Below are 21,061 nucleotides of genomic sequence, written 5' to 3'. Positions count from 1 at the left end.
GTGGATGTGAAGCCGGTTGCGAGACTGAATCCAACCAATGCAGGACAACAAATAGTACCAACTGCGGATGAGATTCTCGCGTGGACAAGATGCGCTGTGTTCTATTGTCTGCAGTGTAAGTGATTCTGTCATGGCGTTAATTCAACATGTCACCACAGCGGAGGAGGCATGAACGGTCTTGAAAAATCAGTACGAGACCACCAATCAGACGCGGATTCAGAATCTGGAGACTCAACTCGTGAACAAGAAACTGTCTGAGTCTGAAACGGCAAAGAAGTTTATCACCAGGGTGAAGAATCTGCGCGATCAGATGACTGCGATTGGCATCACCATCACCAGCGAGAATCTAGCACAAAGGTACATACGGATTCTCTCACCAAAGTACGATGGTCTTGTTACGGCACTAAATACGCAGAACAGAAATCCACCCCTCAACTTTGAGGATTTCAGCGCGATGCTTCTGGAGGAGGAGATGCGTCAAAAGACGAGGACTGGAGAAGATTCAGCTTTCTCGGCTAGATCAAAGAAAGGTAAGGGTAAGAACTTTGATAACCCATCTTCTTCTGATGATAAAAAGAGAAAGAAGAAGATCAAGTGCTTCTATTGCAACAAGGCAGGGCACAAGCAGAATGAGTACCGAAAGAAAATTGCAAATGAGAAGAACGGAGTAAAGAAAGAGTCCAGCAACAGCGCGCAGGCAGTACCAGTAGAGCTGTTCGTAGCAATTGAGGAGATCTGCACGGAGGCAGTTCATGTACCTGCAGATGAACCTTGGATTATTGACAGTCGTGCACCGCGCCACATGACCAGTCATAAGGATTGGTATACCTCTCTACATCTGGTAGGGAATGACATCTAGATAGCAGTCGGCAATGATGCAAAATGTCCAGCAAAAGGAAAAGGTATGATTGCTCTTAAGTCAGATGGAGTTGTAAAACAGTTGTCTGATGTTCTTTATGTGCCAGATATCAAGAGGAACTTGTTGTCCATCTCTGCGATCACGGATCGGAACCTGAAAGTTCACTTCGATAAGAATGGCGCACAGATCTTGGATCTTCAAGGGAAGGTCATCGGTAAAGGTACACGGCGCAACCACATTTACAAACTCTCAGCTTTCAGTGCTCGAGCCAATGTGAGCAACACTAAGCTGTGGCAAGAGAGGTTTGGTCATCTAAACCTTAGTTCTTTAAAGGAGATGCATAAAAGTGGAATGATTGTAGACCTACCAGAAATTACAGATCTGCCTGATGTATGTGAAGCTTGCATGATGGGCAAGCAACACCGGCAGCCCTTTCCTAAAGAGGCCAGCAGGGCAAAGGCTCCTCTAGAGCTCGTTCACACGGACCTCTGCGAAAAGATGGAGACGGAAGCTTTGGGTGGTTCCTACTACTTCATGACGCTGATCGACAACTACAGTAGAAGGATATGGATATACTTCCTGAAGACTAAAGATGAGGCTTTTAGTAAGTTCAAAGAACGGCATGTAATGGTCGAGAAAGAAACGGGGAGAAAGATGAAGAAGTTGAGACCAGACAGAGGTGGTGAGTTCACATCAAGTGAATTCGAAAGTTACTGCAAAAGTCACGGGATCAAGAGGCAAAAACCCCCGCCACATACACCACAGCAAAATGGAGTAGCAGAGCGCAAGATGCGCGTCATCTGCGAAATGGGCAGGAGTATGATGAAAGGGAAAGATTTGCCAAAGACTTTCTAGACTGAAGCATGTAACACGGCAGTTTACATTCTGAATCGTAGCTACACGAAGGCTGTGAACAGGATGACTCCACTGCAGGCCTTTTTTGGTAAGAAACCTTCAGCTGCACATTTCAGAGTTTTTGAATGTGACTGTTTTGTGCATGTCCATGATGCTAACAGGACCAAATGGGAACCGAAGAGCCGGAAGTGTATTTTCTTAGGATACAGTGAAGAGGCGAAGGGTTACCGTCTCTATAATCCTGTTACCAAGAAGGTAATAGTAAGTCACGATGTAGTCTTCTCAGAAAAACCGCATCAATTGGAGGAGGATGCTTCCTTTCCAGACAACCGAGACCAGGATATCCATCCAGTACAACCACCAACAGCAGACCAAACTCTTCCAACGTGCTTGGGAGGATTCAAGATAAAGAAGAGAAAGAAGAGCATGCAGAACCACAACAGCAACGGCCATTCCCGAGGTGGGTAAAGCAGCTTTTGAACGGCAGAGAACCTCCAACCATTGAGGAGGAACCATCCGAACACCGCCGGTCCAAGAGATTAGAGAAGCAAAGAAGGCCACAGGAACACTTGGTCAACTACGCTTTGATGACAGAAGTGATCCGTGCTGAAGAACCCAAGTGTCTTGAAGAGACACAGGGTAATGATACGTGGATGGAGGCTATGCAGTCGGAGTATGGCTCCATAATGAAGAACAACGCTTGGGACCTTGTGGATCGACCACCAAAACGCAAGGTGCTCAGTACCAAGTGGGTGTACAAGACTAAGTACAAGTCCGACGGCACGTTGGATAAGTACAAGGCTCGGCTCGTGGCAAAAGGATTCGCACAGGTACATGGTTTTGATTATCAGGATACTTTTGCTCCCACAGCTCGACTAACCACAATTCGCAGTGTCTTGGCATTAGCAGCACAGGAAAGTTGGCCCGTGTTTCAGATGGATGTAAAATCCGCCTTTCTGAATGGAGATCTCAAGGAGGAGGTATACGTGGAACAATCACCAAGTTTTGTGATCCCCGGTTCAGAAGGTAAACTCTGTAAACTGAAGAAGACACTTTACGGGCTGAATAATGCCTACTTTCTGCAAAACGGGTTCAGAAGGAGCCCATCTGATGCAAATTTGTATATCTACAGAGAAGGAGGCAGGTGTATGATCGTGGTCCTTCATGTGGACGACCTTGTCATAACAGGGAACCATGAAGAGAAGATCTCACAGACAAAGCATTTGCTAGGAAGAGAGTTTGAAATGATAGACCTCGGACTGATGCATTTCTGTTTGGGGATTAGAGTTTGGCAAGAGCCAAAATAGATCTTCATCTCACAGGTGAAGTATGCTTGGGAGATACTGAAGGCATTTGGCATGGCTGAGTGCAAGACAGTTGGCACCCCTATGGAGGTTGACGTGAAGCTCTCAAATGAGGATTCATCACCACTTGTGGACGAAGCGAAGTACAGAATCCTTGTGGGCAATTTGATTTACTTGTGCAACACGCGGTCGGACATCAGCTTTGCGACTAGTGTACTAAGAAGGTTTTCCAATAAGCCCCGGAAGAACCATTGGAGGGCAGGGATGCAGGTGTTGAAATACATCAAAGGCACACTTGATTATGGCATCACCTATACCAGGGGCAACATCTTGACCGGATTCTATGACTCAGATTAGGCAGGAGACGTGGACAGCAGGAGATCAATGACAGATTACTGTTTTTCACTTGGATCTGGAGCTGTGTCATGGGTCAGCAAGAAGCAACCTACAGTGCTCTTTCTTCTACCGAGGCTGAGTACAAATCAGCATGTTTTGCTTCTTGTGAGACAGTGTGAATGAGGAGGATTTTAGGGAACATGGGTGCAGTGCAAAACAAGCCTACGCAGTTATCATGTGACAATCAGAGTTCCATGGCAATTGCAAAGAACCCTGTGTTCCACGCTCGCACAAAACACATTGAGATTCAATATCACTTTGTACGCGAGCTCATCATGGATGGAGAGGTCGACTTGGTGTACTGTCCGACTACAGAGAATGCTGCGGACATCTTCACGAAGGCTCTTGGAAGAGACTTACTGGAGAGGCATCTTCATCGACTTGGCATTGGGCCGAAAAAGTAACTTCACTTGCGGGTGGACATTGAGGGGGGGCGCTAGATATCAATGCTCCACTCTCGTGTAACTACACGGGAACCAGCTAACTCTACTTGTAAGCCCCCCATATGAGGAGAAGGCATTTGAGTAGCTCGGTTATCCGGTAGGTACTGGTTTGGACACCATATGGGAGCCATGTGTGGCCTGATGGCTGGACGGCTTCAGATAGAGTTGGCACACTGCCAACTAGGCTACATGCAAGTGCAGGAAGGCATCCCATGATTGACCACACTGAGGGTAGACGGAGCATTTCACAGGGCAGCCCACTCTCGAGTTGCGAGGCCCGTTTGGAGCCCCAGATGATCCCGGATGGCTCTGGGCCGAACAGATACCGTAGGTGAGTTGCTCTATTCAGCGCCACGGTTCTAACGTGTGGTCAGTGGCCTATTTCGGGACCGGCCTCCAGTCGGCAGTTTTGGCCCGACTGGGTCGGTCTCCCAATTAGGTCTAACCGACTACGACTGGTGGCTATATAAGAGCAAGCCCGTGAAGCCCATATTTATCATTGGCTACAACAACCATGATTCCTTAGCATCCAACCTCCATCCTCTACTGTTTCCAGCACGCCATCGAAGGTCCTTACACAGGAGCGCACGGCTGGGAGGCAGCACCATCTATTGTATCAGTTTTACAGTAATCAAATTTTTTATTCTCCATACTATCTGCTTTTCTCTCTTGCATACGAGATCCTGTTATCTGTTGAGCACAGACGTTGTATTATTTTCTTACAATTTGAGCACTAGGCTGCCCAATAAGAGAGGATCTAAGAAACCGAATGATGATCTTGATGAAAATCTAGTCAAGGCAAAGATTCAGGAGTATGCATTCTTAAAAAAGAACCCACGATTTCAGCATCTTTTCAAAGCAGGTCCCATGGAGAAATATTCTAGACAAATGTCAGCTAATTCCCCCAAGTAGAAGGGGTTCTTCTAGCCCCTCGTCGACTTCTTCAGCAAGTTCATCCAGGAGATGAAATAAATCCTAGAATAGAGGGAGAAGTACAACACTTAGAGCCAGATCTTCAAGTCCCACACACAGGAAACGTAGAAGGAGGACTCCCAGCAGCAGTTCTAATTCATCCTCATCCTCTTCCACTGACTCTTCACGAAGTAGGCATTGAGGCAAAAGCAGGAAGCACTGCAAGGCCAAGGAATTCAAGGAGGGACCTAAATCTATCCCTTTTGTAATGATGGGACATACAAGACAACAGAAAAGACTATGCAATTAATACATCGGTTTGACGTGGATTTGGTACAGAAAACTATCAAGAACCATCCAAACTCCGGACGATGAGTCTGCAGCTTAAAGGTACGGCTAGTGCTTGGTGGAGTGCCAAGCTGGGAGATGGGACTGCTCCCAAGACCTGGAATAAGTTTAAGAAGTATTTCTACCACAGTTTCTCCCAAAACAGTTTATGGATGAAGTCCGTATTGCATGGGAGCCTTCATATGAAGGAAGGGGAAACAGTGAAGTCTTTTAATCAACGATTTTGGGATGTATACTTACAGGTAACCCCATTCCAAGGGATTTCAACTAAGTTTCAGCTTTCAGAAGTATGGTCAAGATTAATGTTCGAGCCTCTGTGAAATACGATGCCCCATGCAGAGATTCAGACCTCATCCATTCAGCTTCTGTTGCATTCATGATGAATATGAAGGACTCACCTTCGTTTCAAAAAGAGAAGAAAGATGTCTCAGAAAAGAAAATGAATGTACCAGAAGGATTTCCAGCCAAATCAGCTTAAAGAAAGGGTTTCAGCCTCAAAAACCGGGGGGGGGGGGGGGGGGGGGGACCAAAACCAGAGGCTCCATAAGGGAAGAGCTCGCTTTACGCTTGAGCTTAAGACTTTCCAGAAGAAAGGGAGGTGTTTTCGATGTGGGAAAGAAGGGCATAAGGTCTTTGGGTCCGAAGGAGCAAAAAAGACCTCAGGATAAGCCTATGGCAAGAGGTATCCCCAATGTTTTGGGGGGAGTGGTTGGTCTGGAGGCCAGAGAACTTTACCTCTCTTGGGGCAAAGTGAAAGAAAGAAAGAAAGTTTATTAAAGTCTTCGGAAGACCAATGGGTCTATGAGACTATGAAAAACCTGATACAACAATCAGCTGGTAGAGTGGCGCTACTAATCGAGCATCCACTCCCATATAAAGCAAGAAATGCATATCACTACATGACCACATACAAAATAAAGCAATCATGTACAGATCAATATCACTAAGGTCTCTCAACTCCCCCATCAAGGGTGAGCAATTAGAACATGATCACCCTTTTTTACCCATGGGCAATGGACAATTTCATTTCCAAAGAGTTAGCCCTACAACTTGGAAAAAAGATTGAGGAGTTAGGAAGAGCTTTGGATGCAAAACAGATGTTCCATGGGAATGTCACACCTATCATTGAGAAGCTTCGTATTGGATCCAACAAAGATCCAAGCCATACAGGAATGGCTTGAGTTGAAAACCATACATGAAGTATGCAGTTTTTTAGGTCTTTGTTTGTATTGCAGGAGATTTATCAGACTTCTGCTGATATTGCAGCCCCGCTCCATGATTTGACTAAACAGAATGCTGTTTTTCAGATTGGTGGAATGTCAAAGAACAGCCTTCAACACTCTTTAGGAGAATTTGATTTCCGATTTGTATAAACCATTTGATGTGGATTGAGACGCATGTGGGGATTGTATCACAACTGCTCTACATCAAGAGGGATATTGGTGGCCTAAGAAAGGAAGTTACGTGATGCAAAAAAGCACTTGCAGGTTTATGAAAAAGAATTGTTGGCTACCTTCACGGTCAAGACGGACCACCACCGTCTCATGTATTTCTTGACCCAAAGACCAAGCTTTTTGAAAAGCACGTGAGATGGGAAAATTTTCTATCCACGTCCCATTTTCGAATTGTTCATACACCAGGAGTGCAGAACAGAGTGGCAGATGCCCTATCTCGGAGGCTCTGAGTAAATAGTGTTACTATTGCTAATCACCAAGATAGATGTAGACACAATACACACAAGATCCAAACTTTGGGGACATTATGCAAAAGCTGCAAGCGAGTGAATCAACCAACCACTTTTCCTTGAAAGATGGATATCTTATGAAAGATGATTATTTGTGTGTTACCAAGAACATAAGGCTGAAAATTATGGACGAGTGTCATGCACCACCTTATCAAGGTGATAGAGGGATTGCTTCCACTGCACGAGCTCTGGAGAGCGATTTCTTTTGGCCATGTATGCGCAAAGATATTCATCCATTTGTATCTGAGTGTCTCATTTGCAGGAAAGTCAAATATGATAGGCAAAAGACACCTCAACTATTGATGCCTCTTCCAGTGCCCTAGGCACCTTGGGAGAGTATAGCCATGGATTTCACTTTCGATCTCCAAAGTCAAGATACGGTAATGATGAGATTTGGACAATCATTGATAGAATCAGCAAGCAAGCACATTTCATTCCTATACGGAAGAACATCATGGCAGACCATGGCTTAAGTGTTTCTAGCACAGGTTTTTTAAACATCATGGTATGCCTAAGTCCTTAGTCCATGATTGAGACCCCAAAATGACCATTGTTTTATGGAGAGCTTTATTTGATAACATTGGAACCAAGCTGGACTTTTCCTCTTCATCTGGTGGGCAGCCAATTCCACAGTATTAGATTCGCTGAAACCTTATGTGACTGGCCAGAAGGCTAAGTGGGAAAAACATCTTCTATTGGTTGAGGTTGCATACAACAATACAGTCCACAGCTCCACGGGAAAGGCACCCTTCAAGGTAGTTTATGGAAAGGTGATTCTTCCACTAATCTGAGCACAAAAGATGAAATATTTGCAGCTTATCAATATGTCCAAGACTGCGATACAGTCTTTGCTCAGGTCAGGACAGCAATTGCAAGATCCCGAGAAAAGCAAAAGAAAGCTTTAGAAGAGCATCGAAAGCAACTATATCTTAAGATTGGTAGATTGGTTACACCTCAAGTTTGAAAAGGCTAGACTCCAAAAGATGTAGGGTTAAAAATATGTATATCCAAAGCTGTCCACCAAATATATGGACCATTTTGGACCAGAGAGGAGATCAACGAGGTAGCTTATAGGCTAGACCCAGTTGAGCATTGAAAGATTCATAATGCATTCCATGTGCGTTAGGACCTAAACCTACTGCAAGAGCCAATAGAGGTGGATCAGTTGGAGGAGATCCTCAAACCATAACAAGTTGTCTACCACACAAAAAAGAAAGGGCCCAAAGACATAGTAACCCTAGGTATCTTGTCAAGTTTAAGAATTACTCTGCACTAGATGCCAAGTGGGTCGATTAAGACTTTTGCTCAAAATATCCATAGGTTCTACAAATGTATAAAGAAGCCTTTCAGTTCGGGACAATTGAATAGAAGCTGAGGGGATGTCACAACACCATATTTATCCCCATAAATAAAGAGGAAAATATATTATTTTGACTTCGGTCCAAGAGTATTGACTTCAGTCAAAGAGCATTGACTTTGATCAAAGTGAGTTGACTTCTGTCAACTAGAATCTTTTTTTTTTTGTTTTTGCTTAGTTGCATGGTGGGGACACCCACAAAGAACTAGGATTAGTCTAGAGAACTAGAATGCATACATTGACTAACCTTGGATGGGTGAAACGTGTTTGGTGGTTTATTTGTAGCAGGTTCTTAAAAAGTGCAAAATCCCCATATTTTAATGGAAAGAACATGCGAAAGTGGACGTCCAACTCCTAGAGAGGCCACGTATGCAAAACAGGCTATGTTTAGCTGAGACTGCGAAAAATTAGAAGGCAGCTCGATCTTGAGAGCAATTCAGCTCAACTATAGTGGCACTTGATTTGGCTTCTTCCCTCAGCTCCTGTGGGTTGAACTTTGTAACAAGCTATTGTTTTCTAAAATTAAAACCTTCCAGGGCGGCTTCCCTGTATTCCTTGTGAACCTTGAAATTTGAGTTGTTCTGTGGAGTTAGCCTGCTGCGAATTGATTAGGATTGTTGTGACTCGTGAAGATCTTCTGCAACTTGCTGAATGAGTGCTGTGATTTAAGGTTTGGAACTGTTTACACATGCCCCTAAGCTTACTTAATTTTAGGTTAAGATTGTTTGGTTGCTCTTTGCATTAGTATTGGTTCACTTGCGATGGCTCAAGACGAGGTAGGATGTATGTGTTGATTGTCCAAGATGCTATCGACCTTGATCATCGCATTGATGGTCCAATGTGTTTCTTGATCATTGTCCGCGGTGTCAATTTGCCACATTTTAGCGAAGCTTGGGTTTGACTGTCACAACCTAGTTAATACCAAACATCAATGATAATGGCCCTGCCGGTTTCTGCTGGAGGGGAGAGCAACAAACTCTATTAGTCCTAGAGAATTCTCAACTTGGGCTATTGTACTGGAGTTCTGCCCTAGAGGTATAGCATTTGTCATTAGTCAAGTCATATGATCCACGGTCTAGTACATTGCATCTTGCTGGTGTTTCCATAGGCAATGCATGGGACAGCTTCAATGCCTTGGCCACAACTTTCTTTGGGCTGGTTTAGTAGGCATCCAAGATACTTGAGCCGAGCAGCTTGGAGGTGGTCATCCTTCGGCACTCTGAGCGGAGACTTGGCATCATTGACCTAGAGAGATGTAGATAGAGCCCTCTTGGGCAAGCTTATAGTGTGAAGCATACTCCACGTTCTCAGCCGTGGAAGCTTTTACCATAGCATGGTCTACTTCGCACAATTGGTGAAACAAGGGGGCATGGCACCCTCTCTCAATTAGACTTTTCCATATGCTTCCCTACGGGATAGGGTTTTCTAATGAAGAGTTTAATGAGAGTGGGGCAGCACATTTGCATCGATCTTATTTTAGCCAGCCCTCAGTGCAGCGAGGAGATAAAGAGAGCCTCTCATATCACAACTCAAGGTTCATGATCAAGAAAGGCTCATCCTCGGCGCAAGAAAGTGCATTGGTTGGGCACAGTGGGACAATGGGCCAACTAGGTTCTCTAATAATGGGCGAGATAACATTAGTTGTCTGAGAAGTACCCTAGTGCCTTGTTGACTATGAGAGAAGTAGAACAACAGATAGAGGAGATTGTACGCAAGACATCTATGAGGCTTGGGGAGAGCCCCTATACCATGAGGATGAAGACCCTATAGCAATGTAGACATGATAGTTCTCTTAGGGTGGAGTCCCTCTTAGAGTTTAGTACCTTGACTACCACTATAAGTGGAAAGAGGATGGTCATTTCTGTTGGAATCGGAGTCCTAGTGTGTGTGGTCCTAGAGCCCTAGGAGTGTCCTACAGTTGTGTGAGTGTAAAGAGTCTTGAGGCAACTTGTGCCACCTCATGTGGTAGGTGTGATTCCTCCCCTAGATTATAAAATCTAGATTCTCTTGTGTGTGACCTCATCTATGAGGTGTCAGTGTGGGAAGATAAGGCTTGCCCAACTTATAAAAGAGGCTATGTACTTGCTGTGATTACACAATCTATCAACATCAGTTCGTGCCTCAGCTCTTGTCTCTAACCTGTGATTGAGTGTCTCTCACCCTCTCCCCATTTTCAACAGTTGGTATCAGAGCGGGTCTTCCCTGACTGAGCCTTGTCTCTGCGATAACATTGCTGTATGTCTCCACCGCTCGTCAAGATGTAAGAGAAAGGTGCATAGATCCGGAGACGTGTCTTGGATAAGCGACAAAAAGTCACGCGGCGAGCATGAAGCTGGCCGTGGCCATCGACTCGCACGTCGCCATCTCCACGTTGCTGACCAGCAGGCCGTTCCAGTCCTACCCATTGCTACTGCCGCCTCTCAGCTCTCCTCTCTTCCTGTTGAAATACGTTTGCAATCGTTTGCCTCGCTTGTCTTAGTTGATGAAAGCTCATCCTCACGACAAAGCATGCCTGATTATCGGACTAATTCACGCTATTCCAGGAAAAATTACCTTCTCAAGTTCTTCCGTCAACGCAGAAGCTACAGTCGCTGAAGACTGCAACGCGAGGCTTTTTGTGGAGGTTTGGCGGTGGTTTGAACCGATACTGACGGCTTAAATATGCGGCAGAGATTCATGCGTCAGTCAGATATAATTAGCTGCCTTGCCATCACTATGATTCGTAGCAAAGTTCTTTGCCTACTTGTAAAATCCGACTAAAAACTCTCTATCTATTCTATCATCGTTCTGAGCATTGAAATATAAGACCTGATTACACTACATCATCAGTTGGGTCTTTGTCATCGTCAGATCGTGTGTATGATATGTTTCTGTTCAACCACGGAGTTCATTTCAACAATGTCGTGGGAGTTCTCCAACAACATTTCGCTTATTGTTTTAAGATCCATGTCCACGATCTGAAATCTCTCTCCGACAACAGCACGAAGGTAGAAATTGCAGATTTGCTCTTTCAGTTCGTGGGTTCACTCTTGCGGTCTAGATCTTGCTACAACCTGTACTATTTTGCAACAAATTGGGGCTTTTCTGTTTGTACTATCTATTGTTCGCAAATATACATTGATTTTACTTCCTTACCCAGAATTGAAGCCTCAGGCATGTAAAATTTGGGGCTTTTTTTGCAAAATTTGAGTAAACATTGTAAGGGATTTAGACACTGGCTGTAATAACAGCTAAGACCTTCCCACCAATGGATAGCATAAAAAACTCCTCGTTCATCGAGAAATTCTCGGGGAGCAATTTCCCAACTTGGCAGACGAAACTCCGGCTTCTTCTTATGCAAGAAGGGATATGGAATATCACCAATGGCAAGGAGCCAAAACCCCAAAGTGATGATGCTAGAATCAGTTGGTGGGAGAACCAAAATGATAAAGCAATCGCTATCATTGGCCTAGCTTTAGCTGACAACCTTATCCACCATGTGGATTTTGATAAGACTGCAAATGACGTTTGGGAAAAATTAGAGAATTTGTTTGGAAATAAGATCAATAATTCCAAAGTCTTTCTCAAACAAAAACTCTTCAAGCTCAAGATGAAGGAAACTGAAACCCTCAATGAACACTTGAGCAATCTTGGGTCAATTCTCCAACAATTATCTGCCATCCGAGCCATTGTTGAAGATGATGATAAAGTTGCTGTACTTCTCTCAAGTATTGAAGACATTTCCAAGTACAATGAGATCCTTGCTGTCCTAAGAGTCAGCCGCAATATGAGCTTTAAGGATATGGTAGCTCATCTCATTGATGAGGACCGTAGGCTTACAGAAAAAGCAGAATCTTCCTTTGAATCTGGCAAAGCATTCTTTCTCAAGAATAAGTCCAAGAAGAAAGGAAAACCTCTTAAATGTAATTACTGTCAGAAGCTTGGCCATCCAGAGGATCGTTGCTTCAAGAAGATGGCAAAAGTACAAGCCAAAGAACATGCCAATCTGGTTGCGGAGCAGAGCAATGACGAAGACGATGAAGCTACACCTTCTGGACCTGAGGAACAAGCCTGCACTGTTGCTGTTTCTGGTCTATCCCTCCATGAGGTGATAGATGAAGAGTGGGCTTTCTAGAGTCATGTGTGTTAGGTACTTTGCCTTGGGTAGTCCCCCTAAAATGATGTAATAATTTGTCATTTTGTGTGCCTTGTCCTATAAAAGGCTCCACTTATTTCCATGTACCCAGTTAGGAGACAGGGGGGTTGTTATGTCTTTCCTTTATCAGGCCTGGCCGAGTTCCAGGATGTTGGTGTACTCCCTAGACCTATGAGTTGGTCATGCATCCATGCTCAGATTTGAGTCTCTGATCACGTTGACACCTAAGCCATGAGAGTGCTTGGTTCAACCTCTGAATTATGCTCAGTTGTTAGCCTCTGAGATTGCCTGGGATGCACAGTCTGGATGAGGTCATAGTTTCTCACCCTAGCTCCAAAGGGGGGTTTGTTGGAATCGGAGTCCTAGTGTGTGTGGTCCTAGAGTCCTAGAGTGTCCTACAGTTGTGTGAGTGTAAAGAGTCTTGAGGCAACTTGTGCCACCTCATGTGGTAGGTGTGATTCCTCCCCTAGATTATAGGATCTAGATTCTCTTGTGTGTGCCCTCATCTATGAGGTGTCAGTGTGGGAAGATAAGGCTTGCCCAGCCTATAAAAGAGGCTATATACTTGCTGTGATAACATGATCTATCAACATCAGTTCGTGCCTCAGCTCTTGTCTCTAACCTGTGATTGAGTGTCTCTCACCCTCTCCCCATTTTCAACAATTTCTACCAAAGACTTCACTCTTGTTTTATAGTATAAATTCTGGAGGGACCCTCCAACTCAATTCTCCCTCTTTACACAAGGATGTTGTAGACGACCACTCTCTTGACACATAACATTGGCACAAGACCAGAGAAGTGGGGAGTGCTATTGACCCACAATTGCCTAGAGAAAAGTATGCACGGCAGCAACTCTAAATCAGCTCCAAACCGAACTGCAGCACTCTCACTAATTTGTAGCACGTCTCCACAACCTACAGTAGTTTATCTCAAGAGAACAACTCGAATTTCAAAGTTCACAAGGAAAATAGGCGCCTGATCAATTCATTGGTGGAACAATGGCAGCGATTCTTCTAGGAGCCAACGAGCATCCACACCAATGCAAATGCAAAAAAAGCAGAATGGTAGTACTAAGTCCTAAGTACAACATAGTCATGTCGGTGGTCGACTATATATCAATCTCATCATCATCATCATCATCAAGACATCAGGGTGGATGAGGCAATGGGGGCATGAAATCGGCGGAGTGCTGTCGGCCACTCAAAGGTGCAGCCCTGGCACGTCTTCTGGTCATAGCTCTGTGTCTAACTAGGATAATGCAGGATAAAGATTTTTCGCAGAGACTAATGGAGTTTCCTTTCTTTTTTGAGACCATCACAAGCATGATGTGACACGCCCAGTCTCGGTTATTATCAATTTTTCCATTCACTCAAACTTTTTGAGTGGTATATTACTACAAATTTTTCATGCTTTGCATGATGCATCTATGCCTTGAGTTCCTTCTCTCGGCTGTTTGTTTCTTACTTAATAGAAGTCTATTTCGAAAAGAAAGAAGGGAGGGGGGGCGGGGGGGATGCAGGATGAAGGTGACAACCACTTGAATAGGGTTCCCACGCACGTGGAGAGGTGAATTTGGCCCTATGGAGAATTACTTTAGTACATGAAAGAGACAATCTCTTTCGCTATGCTACTTTAAAAGCTCCAATGCTATGGCTGTTCTCTGTTAACGTAAACTTCAACAACTTTCCAGCAAATCTGACTAATGCAACCATTGCTTGGGGCTTAAAACTATGCATGTGCACACATTATGAATAGTAATTGGCAAAATACAATACAACCCTTGTAGACTATCCATTCAATGCCTACACTATAAAATGGAATATACCAATAATCTCATTTTCAAGCAACACATGCCACTGACATACTTTCACATTTCATGTGCATGCCTATTCATATCGTTCTTGTGAAGGCCCACAAAAAAAAATAGGCAGCATCTGCAATTAGATAGGTCAGGACTATCTTCTAAGCGCCACATAGGTCTCTACAGTCCTACATCCAAAACTTCACTTTCTCTATCAGCAAAAGCTCAGACCTTTTACGTTTGTATTATAAACTACAGCTCAGAAATGTTCTGAAGCGTACCATCTTCAGCTCGATGATGACTCTGCATAACTAGATTCTTCCAAGGCAATCTCACGACCAAAGGTACAGCAGTTACGTTTGTTGTGCCAATACAATGCACTGGAGTTTTATACAACTGAAAAACCCAACAACAGCAACAACCAAGAACACAACGGTCACATGTATACATCAAATTGTAGGGAATAAATATGGAAGTAGGAGCAAAGATGCACAATTATACATTCACAAGCAGAAAGGCTTTGATCCATGTCCAAAAGACAGTCATTATACGAATAAAGATATCTGGAAAATCCAGAAATATGTTATTCAACAAACAACAAACAGTGCAGTTTCAACCTCACCAGTCACCGACAAGGTTGAAAACCATAAGTCCATCACAAATGACAGGGTACTGTGACATCTGGTAGCTTCTCTCCTGCTCACTGCTCGCTGCCCCCCACCCCTCGCCTCGATCTCCTTCTGCCTCTCCTCTCCCCCAGTTCCCCCTCCTCCTCCCTCGCCATTGGTGCGCCACCCCTTGCTGCTGGTGTGCCTCTGCTCCCGCCCCTTTGTTCTGCCTTCCCCCTCAATGTGCCGCGCTGGCCTGTGCAGGCCTTCCGCCTCTTGATCGGTGTCAGGGAGGAAACTAGCCACCTCCCGGGTTCTGTGGAGCAGCTGTGCAGCAGCCACCTAAGTCGTGGCTGCCCGCAGCCAGGTGTAGCCCAGACTCCCCCTGATGATGGCAAGTTCCCTAGAAGCTGTTCGCGTGCTCCCCCAGGCCGCTCTTGGCGACAATTTTCTACAGCAGGCGGCTCCTCTGCCGGCCACCTTGGTAGCTGGCCGCTTCTCTGGCAACCAAGGGTGGCTGGTGCCTTTGCCATAGGTTTCTTTCTTGGGGGGACCTGTTGTAAAAGGTGCCCTTCAGCCCTCTGCTGTATGCTCCCTTTGGAAGGATTTGGGGAGGTGACGGTCCCCTTTTTCAAGCTGTTTCTTGCTGTACTTTGCAACCTGGAGCAGCCCCACAACTGGTCCCTCCATGGCTGGTTGTGGTTTTCCTAGAGTTTTTTTGGCAGCGGTTTTCGAGGGCCCGAGCCTTCTTACCTTTGCTGAGAGATTCCATTTTACTGATTTTTTTAGCGACCTTTAGGGGGCTGTTGAGAGGGCCTCAGTCTTCTCCTAGTCTCCTCTTTTTTCATTTTCTTTCTCCTTTTGGCACCACAACATCAGTGCTTATTTCTTCTGAACATCGAGTCTTGGTGGTGACCGTTGGTCTGGCTAGAAGGGCTCACATGGAAGCACCTTCGACTCCCCAAGCCGTTAAGCTTTTTCTATCTCCACAAGACAAGCACCAGGTGATGGAAGCAGTTCAGTCACTTCAGGATAGAGCAGTGGTGGGCAGATAGTTGGCCTCATGCCAATAAGGAGCCAAGTGCCTGATTCGATTCAAGCGAGCTTAGCGCTAGAGGGTGACCACAACCAGGAGGTTACCATCCTCCATTTGAGCTCTCCTGACACCACCCAGTCACTTGTAGAGTGAAGCCCTCTCCTCTTGGCCCTCATGTTATTTATCTCATTCCCTAGTACCATGAGTTCACAATTGACGACATAAATTCAACACACAATGTGCCTCGCTTTCTCAGTGACTCTTCGCTTTCCAGGGCTCCCGAAGGAGTATCAGCCCATCCTTCACTCCATTGGGGGAGCTCTTAGCACGGTGGTAGAATCGCCACCTCAGACACCAGCAACAGTGATAGCAAATGATAGAGTCCCCTGACTCAGGCTGATAGTTGAGTACCTAGAGACTGTTCCAGAGAAAAGAGACCCTTGATGGCAGCAAGTTCAGGCAGCACCTTGAGATCTCGGGGCTGCCAGGACAATGCCTACGGTGCCAGTAGATGGGACACCTGGCTCGTGACTGCAGGAGGGGTCTGGGCAGGGATGCCCCATAGCCCCACACAGATCAGAGGGTTGCTCTCCCAGAGAGAGCACAGCACGGGGATGGAGTCCCACACCCCCCGGGTAGAACCTTCTGGAGGGGCCTGGACGAGGATGAAGCGTTAAGACTCCTAGCAAGCAGGCTCCAAAAAACTGTAGCCAACATGCCTGACTCCGTGAGCGCAAGAGGGCAGAGAACCCCCGGTCCCAGGATAAGTAGTCAGACGATGCCTCAGCAAACTACCCCCGTACCCTGGAGGATGAGACTTTTTTCAACGTTTAGGCAGATCCCCCGGCAACAGGAGGACAGACCACCCCAAAGACGGCACAGCAACAGGATTCGAGAGGCCCCTCAGCTGCTGTTATTTTTCCAGCACCACATTAACATCAGAAGAGAACGACACCAATGGAGGTGTCACACAGGACATATGACATGGTCGTGGGCCAGATTTGTATTTTTTAGCCGTGGGAAATATTTTCTTTAAAAGGCTTAAAGGAAGCTATGTACATGGATCCCTTCTATTTGTGGAGAAACTGCCTAGTACTTCTTCTATTCCAAGGCAGCCTACTCCTCATCTGGCCATCTCCACCTCCTAGCACATGCTCCAAGTGCCTATGACTTGCTGCCTACATGGCTATTGCTGATTGCAATTTGCTGTTAGGCTCTTCATACTAGGTCACTTTCACAGTTTCACCTCTTCCAACCGCTCTGTGCTCATTCTAGCTTCCTCACAATGGGTTTTACCAGCTTCTACCTATTCCTTGCAATCCTACTGTCAAAAAGCTAATGGCCATTTGTCGGCAAGCACTTCCTGCTTGACATTTTCACAGTTCTACATTTTCCAGGCTATCTTTGGAGAGTTCTAGCTTACCCACACCTGCAAGTGTCAGCTTCTACCAGTTTCTATCTATTGCTTGCAATCCTACGGCCAAAAATCTGATCGCAAACAATTTGACAGTTTATGGCTGTTTGAGCATTGATTCAGCCTCCGGCTGTTATTTGGATTTCTATATATACCTAGATGAATCCAGGAACATTCCCAAACTCATCCTCTAAAAACACAACACAGTGCAGTTTCAATCTCACGATAGTCACTCATAAGATTGAAAACCATAAACTCCATCACGCATAGTAGGGACTAGCTACTATGACATCCCCACTGACGTCATCAGCACCCAACAGTGGGTGTAGACCATAGTATAAAAGTATGCTCTCACACATAAAAATCCACACACCCACACATACTTGAGCATCCATTTATACAAAGTCTTCGTACTGAGTTTCTGTCGGCACTCCGAAGGTGAAGGGCAAACTCAGCCATGACGAAGGCTAGCACTAAAGGAGAAGGCTAATCAAAAAGTAGTCCAAATCTCTTCAATCAAAGCTACAACTGCTTGTGAAGTCTAAACGATTTCATTTGAGTCTCTCCCAAACGAGCATCTAAATCTAAATCTAGCTGATAGGGCAACGCACCATTTAACATAGAATTATCGCAATACCAGCAGACCGCAACTTGGACGAAAACTTCACAAGGTGAAATTTGAATGTCCGCTAATACGGCAGAAGCATATACCTAGATGAATCCAGGAACATTCCCAAACTCATCCTCTAAAAACACAACATAGTTCAGTTTCAATCTCATGATAGTCACTCATAAGATTGAAAACCATAAACTCCATCACGCATAGTAGGGACTAGCTACTATGGCATCCCCACTGATGTCATCAGTGCCCAACAGTGGGTGTAGACCACAGTATAAAAGTATGCTCTCATACATACAAATCCACACCCCCACACATACTTGAGCATCCATTTATACAAAGTCTTCGTACTGAGTTTCTGTCGGCACTCTCGAGGTAAAGGGCAAACTCAGCCATGACGAAGGCTAGCACTAAAGGAGAAGGCTAATCAAAAAGTAGTCCAAATCTCTTCAATCAAAGCTACAACTGCTTGTGAAGTCTAAACGATTTCATTTGAGTCTCTCCCAAACGAGCATCTAAATCTAAATCTAGCTGATAGGGCAACGCACCATTTAACATAGAATTATCGCAATACCAGCAGGCCGCAACTTGGACGAAAACTTCACAAGGTGAAATTTGAATGTCCGCTAATACGGCAGAAGCATATACCTAGATGAATCCAGGAACATTCCCAAACTCATCCTCTAAAAACACAACATAGTGCAGTTTCAATCTCACGATAGTCACTCATAAGATTGAAAATCATAAACTCCATCACGCATAGCAGGGACTAGCTACTATGACATCCCCACTAACGTCATCATCGCCCAACAGTGGGTGTAGACCACAGTATAAAAGTATATGCTCACACATACAAATCCACACACCCACACATACTTGAGCATCCATTTATACAAAGTCTTCGTTCTGAGTTTTTGTTGGCACTCCGGAGGTGAAGGGCAAACTCAGCCATGACGAAGGCTAGCACTAAAGGAGAAGGCTAATCAAAAAGTAGCCCAAACCTCTTCAATCAAGCTACAACTACTTGTGAAGTCTAAACGATCTCATTTTAGTCTCTCCCAAACGAGCATCTAAATCTAAATCTAGCTGATAGGGCAACGCACCATTTCACATAGAATTATCGCAATACCAGCAGGCCGCAACTTGGACGAAAACTTCACAAGGTGAAATTTGCATGTCCACTAATACGGCAGAAGCATATACCTAGATGAATCCAGGAACATCCCCAAACTCATCCTCTAAAAATACAACATAGTGCAGTTTCAGTCTCATGATAGTCACTCATAAGATTGAAAACCATAAACTCCATCACGCATAGCAGGGACTAGCTACTATGCGTTGTAGTTAGATCTTGCTTCCAGGATTGAGACTGACTTGGATATTGACTGTGGCAGTGCCTTCGTGGAAGACTAGTTGTGGAATCTTGAATTCTATATGTTCAGCAAATGCTTTGGCTGAGTTTTGGCATCATAATCACCTTTGTGGTTGCCATTGTCTCCTGGATTCCCCAGGATATTTAGATAGATTTCTATTGATATATTCATTGGCAGTAGTCTAAATTTCTGAGTTCTGGAATAACATTGTATTAAAAAACCATCGGAAATGCAAAATTATGTCAGATCTTAGCTCTGACAAGAGGTAATCCTCGTCCACACCCCATGCAGTGGCACACTTTTTTTGTTTCCATTCACTTTAACATATGTTCTAGACACATGGAAGGAAAGTTACTGTTGTTATTATCTTTCAGTTTATGGTTATTAATTCCAACCACTACATTATCTGATTGTACTACAATCCCTAAATTCCGCCTTCTAGACTGTGGGGGCTGTTTACTGAGCCCCAACTTCCGAATCTCTATCCCCTAAATCAGATATTACCATGTTTCCCTTTCCTGCGTCCATATTCCACCTCTTCATCGAAATTTAAAATCCCTACACAGTACGTCTTGTTGGATAGACTCCATAAGGAGCCCTTGTTGGAGATCAGGGTGGAATATGGAAGGCTGAAAAAGGACCTGTCCCTAATTATAAATCGCCTCCTTTTACCAACTGGGCTTCACCCCTTTCCCTTGACTTCCACGATATCAAATTTATGTTTTACTGATGAAATCCCGGTTTGTGCTCAGAGCTGCCTATTTGAAAAATCGTCACCTCCGTGACTTTCTGCTGCCACTGCTCCGCCTGAATAAACTTGTCATCCTTGGAGCCATTGTGTGCATCATCCAACATCCCATCATTTTCTTGGGCTTTGCTGATTTATCCCCTTTCCATTGTAAGGTTCCTGATGGCAATTAAGGGAATCGGATAACCCCCCCTTGGCATCCACCTGGCTACGTAAGAACACCTTTCCCTTTTGAAGAAACTGATAAAGCGCCAGCTAAACGCTGCAAACTCGATCTAATCAAGGACCAGACTTTTCAGCCCTATCGATGTGAAATTTCAGCACACAAAAGGAGGGCACATTACGTAATCGTTCGTAGCTTAACTGATGGGTTTGAAATCTTGGGCAAGCTTTGAGAAGAATAAACTTCCACGAATTCTATAGATACCCAAACAAGGAAGCAAGGAAGAGAAGGGTAAAATCTATCAGCTCACCCGAAGGTGTCGAATGCGCAACGAAGCCAGAAGCTGCAATGCTGCCATGGCCAAGAACCCACATTCCTTTTGTATGCACTTTCCTTACTCGGCCCCCTTATAGTGGCCACTTGGCAATCCCCTTCCTTTGGCCACGTTGCTTGGTACCAACAATTCGTTACCCAAGTTGGCATCTTAAGGCGGGAGGGGTTTTGTGGGAAATTGTATCTCTCATACGTTCAAATGGGCTTTTGGGTTAGCATCATTTCTTTTTAGTTTGTTGAGTCATTCACTCCTCCTTCTCTCTCTCTCTTTGCTACTCATCCCATTCGCCTTCTTTTTCATTTTGGATCTCCAAGGCATGCCACTTCAACCTTGTTCACCTTTTACATGAATTTGGTGGGAAATTCATCCTATATGGTAGGTTGTAATTTCCCACCAATGTCAGAGGAGGAGATCAGAGATAGACACGGACCACTTGGACAGATTGCTGCCACCAGATTATTGATCATGAGAGCTATTCCGCAGGAGTGGAGGGATACGCTTACAGATCCAGCCTATGTTCATCCCATCTCTACTTGGTCAGGTTGTTTTAGTGAGGCTGGGCTATGCATTGGAGTTCGTTTAGGACCGGCACCGTTTACTTATTTCGAGTCG

General features: G+C 44.8%; 1 protein-coding gene across 4 annotated transcripts in view; it reads right to left on the bottom strand.

Annotated features, from left to right (window-relative positions):
* LOC147885054 (Transcriptional coactivator/pterin dehydratase) overlaps positions 1–20,712 on the bottom strand; it is a 92,319-nt gene extending 71,607 nt beyond the window's left edge. Inside the window, exons 1-2 of one of the 4 annotated variants that reach the window (XM_087397737.1) lie at positions 20,426–20,712; positions 14,436–14,550 (exon numbers count right to left, since the gene is read on the bottom strand). In XM_087397737.1, coding sequence (XP_087253863.1) covers positions 14,436–14,550; positions 20,426–20,473 — 163 coding nt within the window. In that variant the 5' untranslated portion in view covers positions 20,474–20,712. The remainder of the gene's footprint in view (positions 1–14,435; positions 14,551–20,425) is intronic. The other 3 variants (XM_087397739.1, XM_087397738.1, XM_087397740.1) reach the window with 3 other exon arrangements.
* Between the last annotated feature and the right edge of the window lie 349 nt (positions 20,713–21,061).

This window comes from Dipteris shenzhenensis, chromosome 26 (genome assembly GCF_047967505.1).
Source record: "Dipteris shenzhenensis isolate YYH24624 ecotype China chromosome 26, Dip_SZ_1.0, whole genome shotgun sequence".
NCBI lineage: Eukaryota > Viridiplantae > Streptophyta > Polypodiopsida > Gleicheniales > Dipteridaceae > Dipteris > Dipteris shenzhenensis.
The sequence above is the reverse complement of the archived record's forward strand: the minus strand, read 5'-3'. Positions and strand labels throughout refer to the sequence as shown.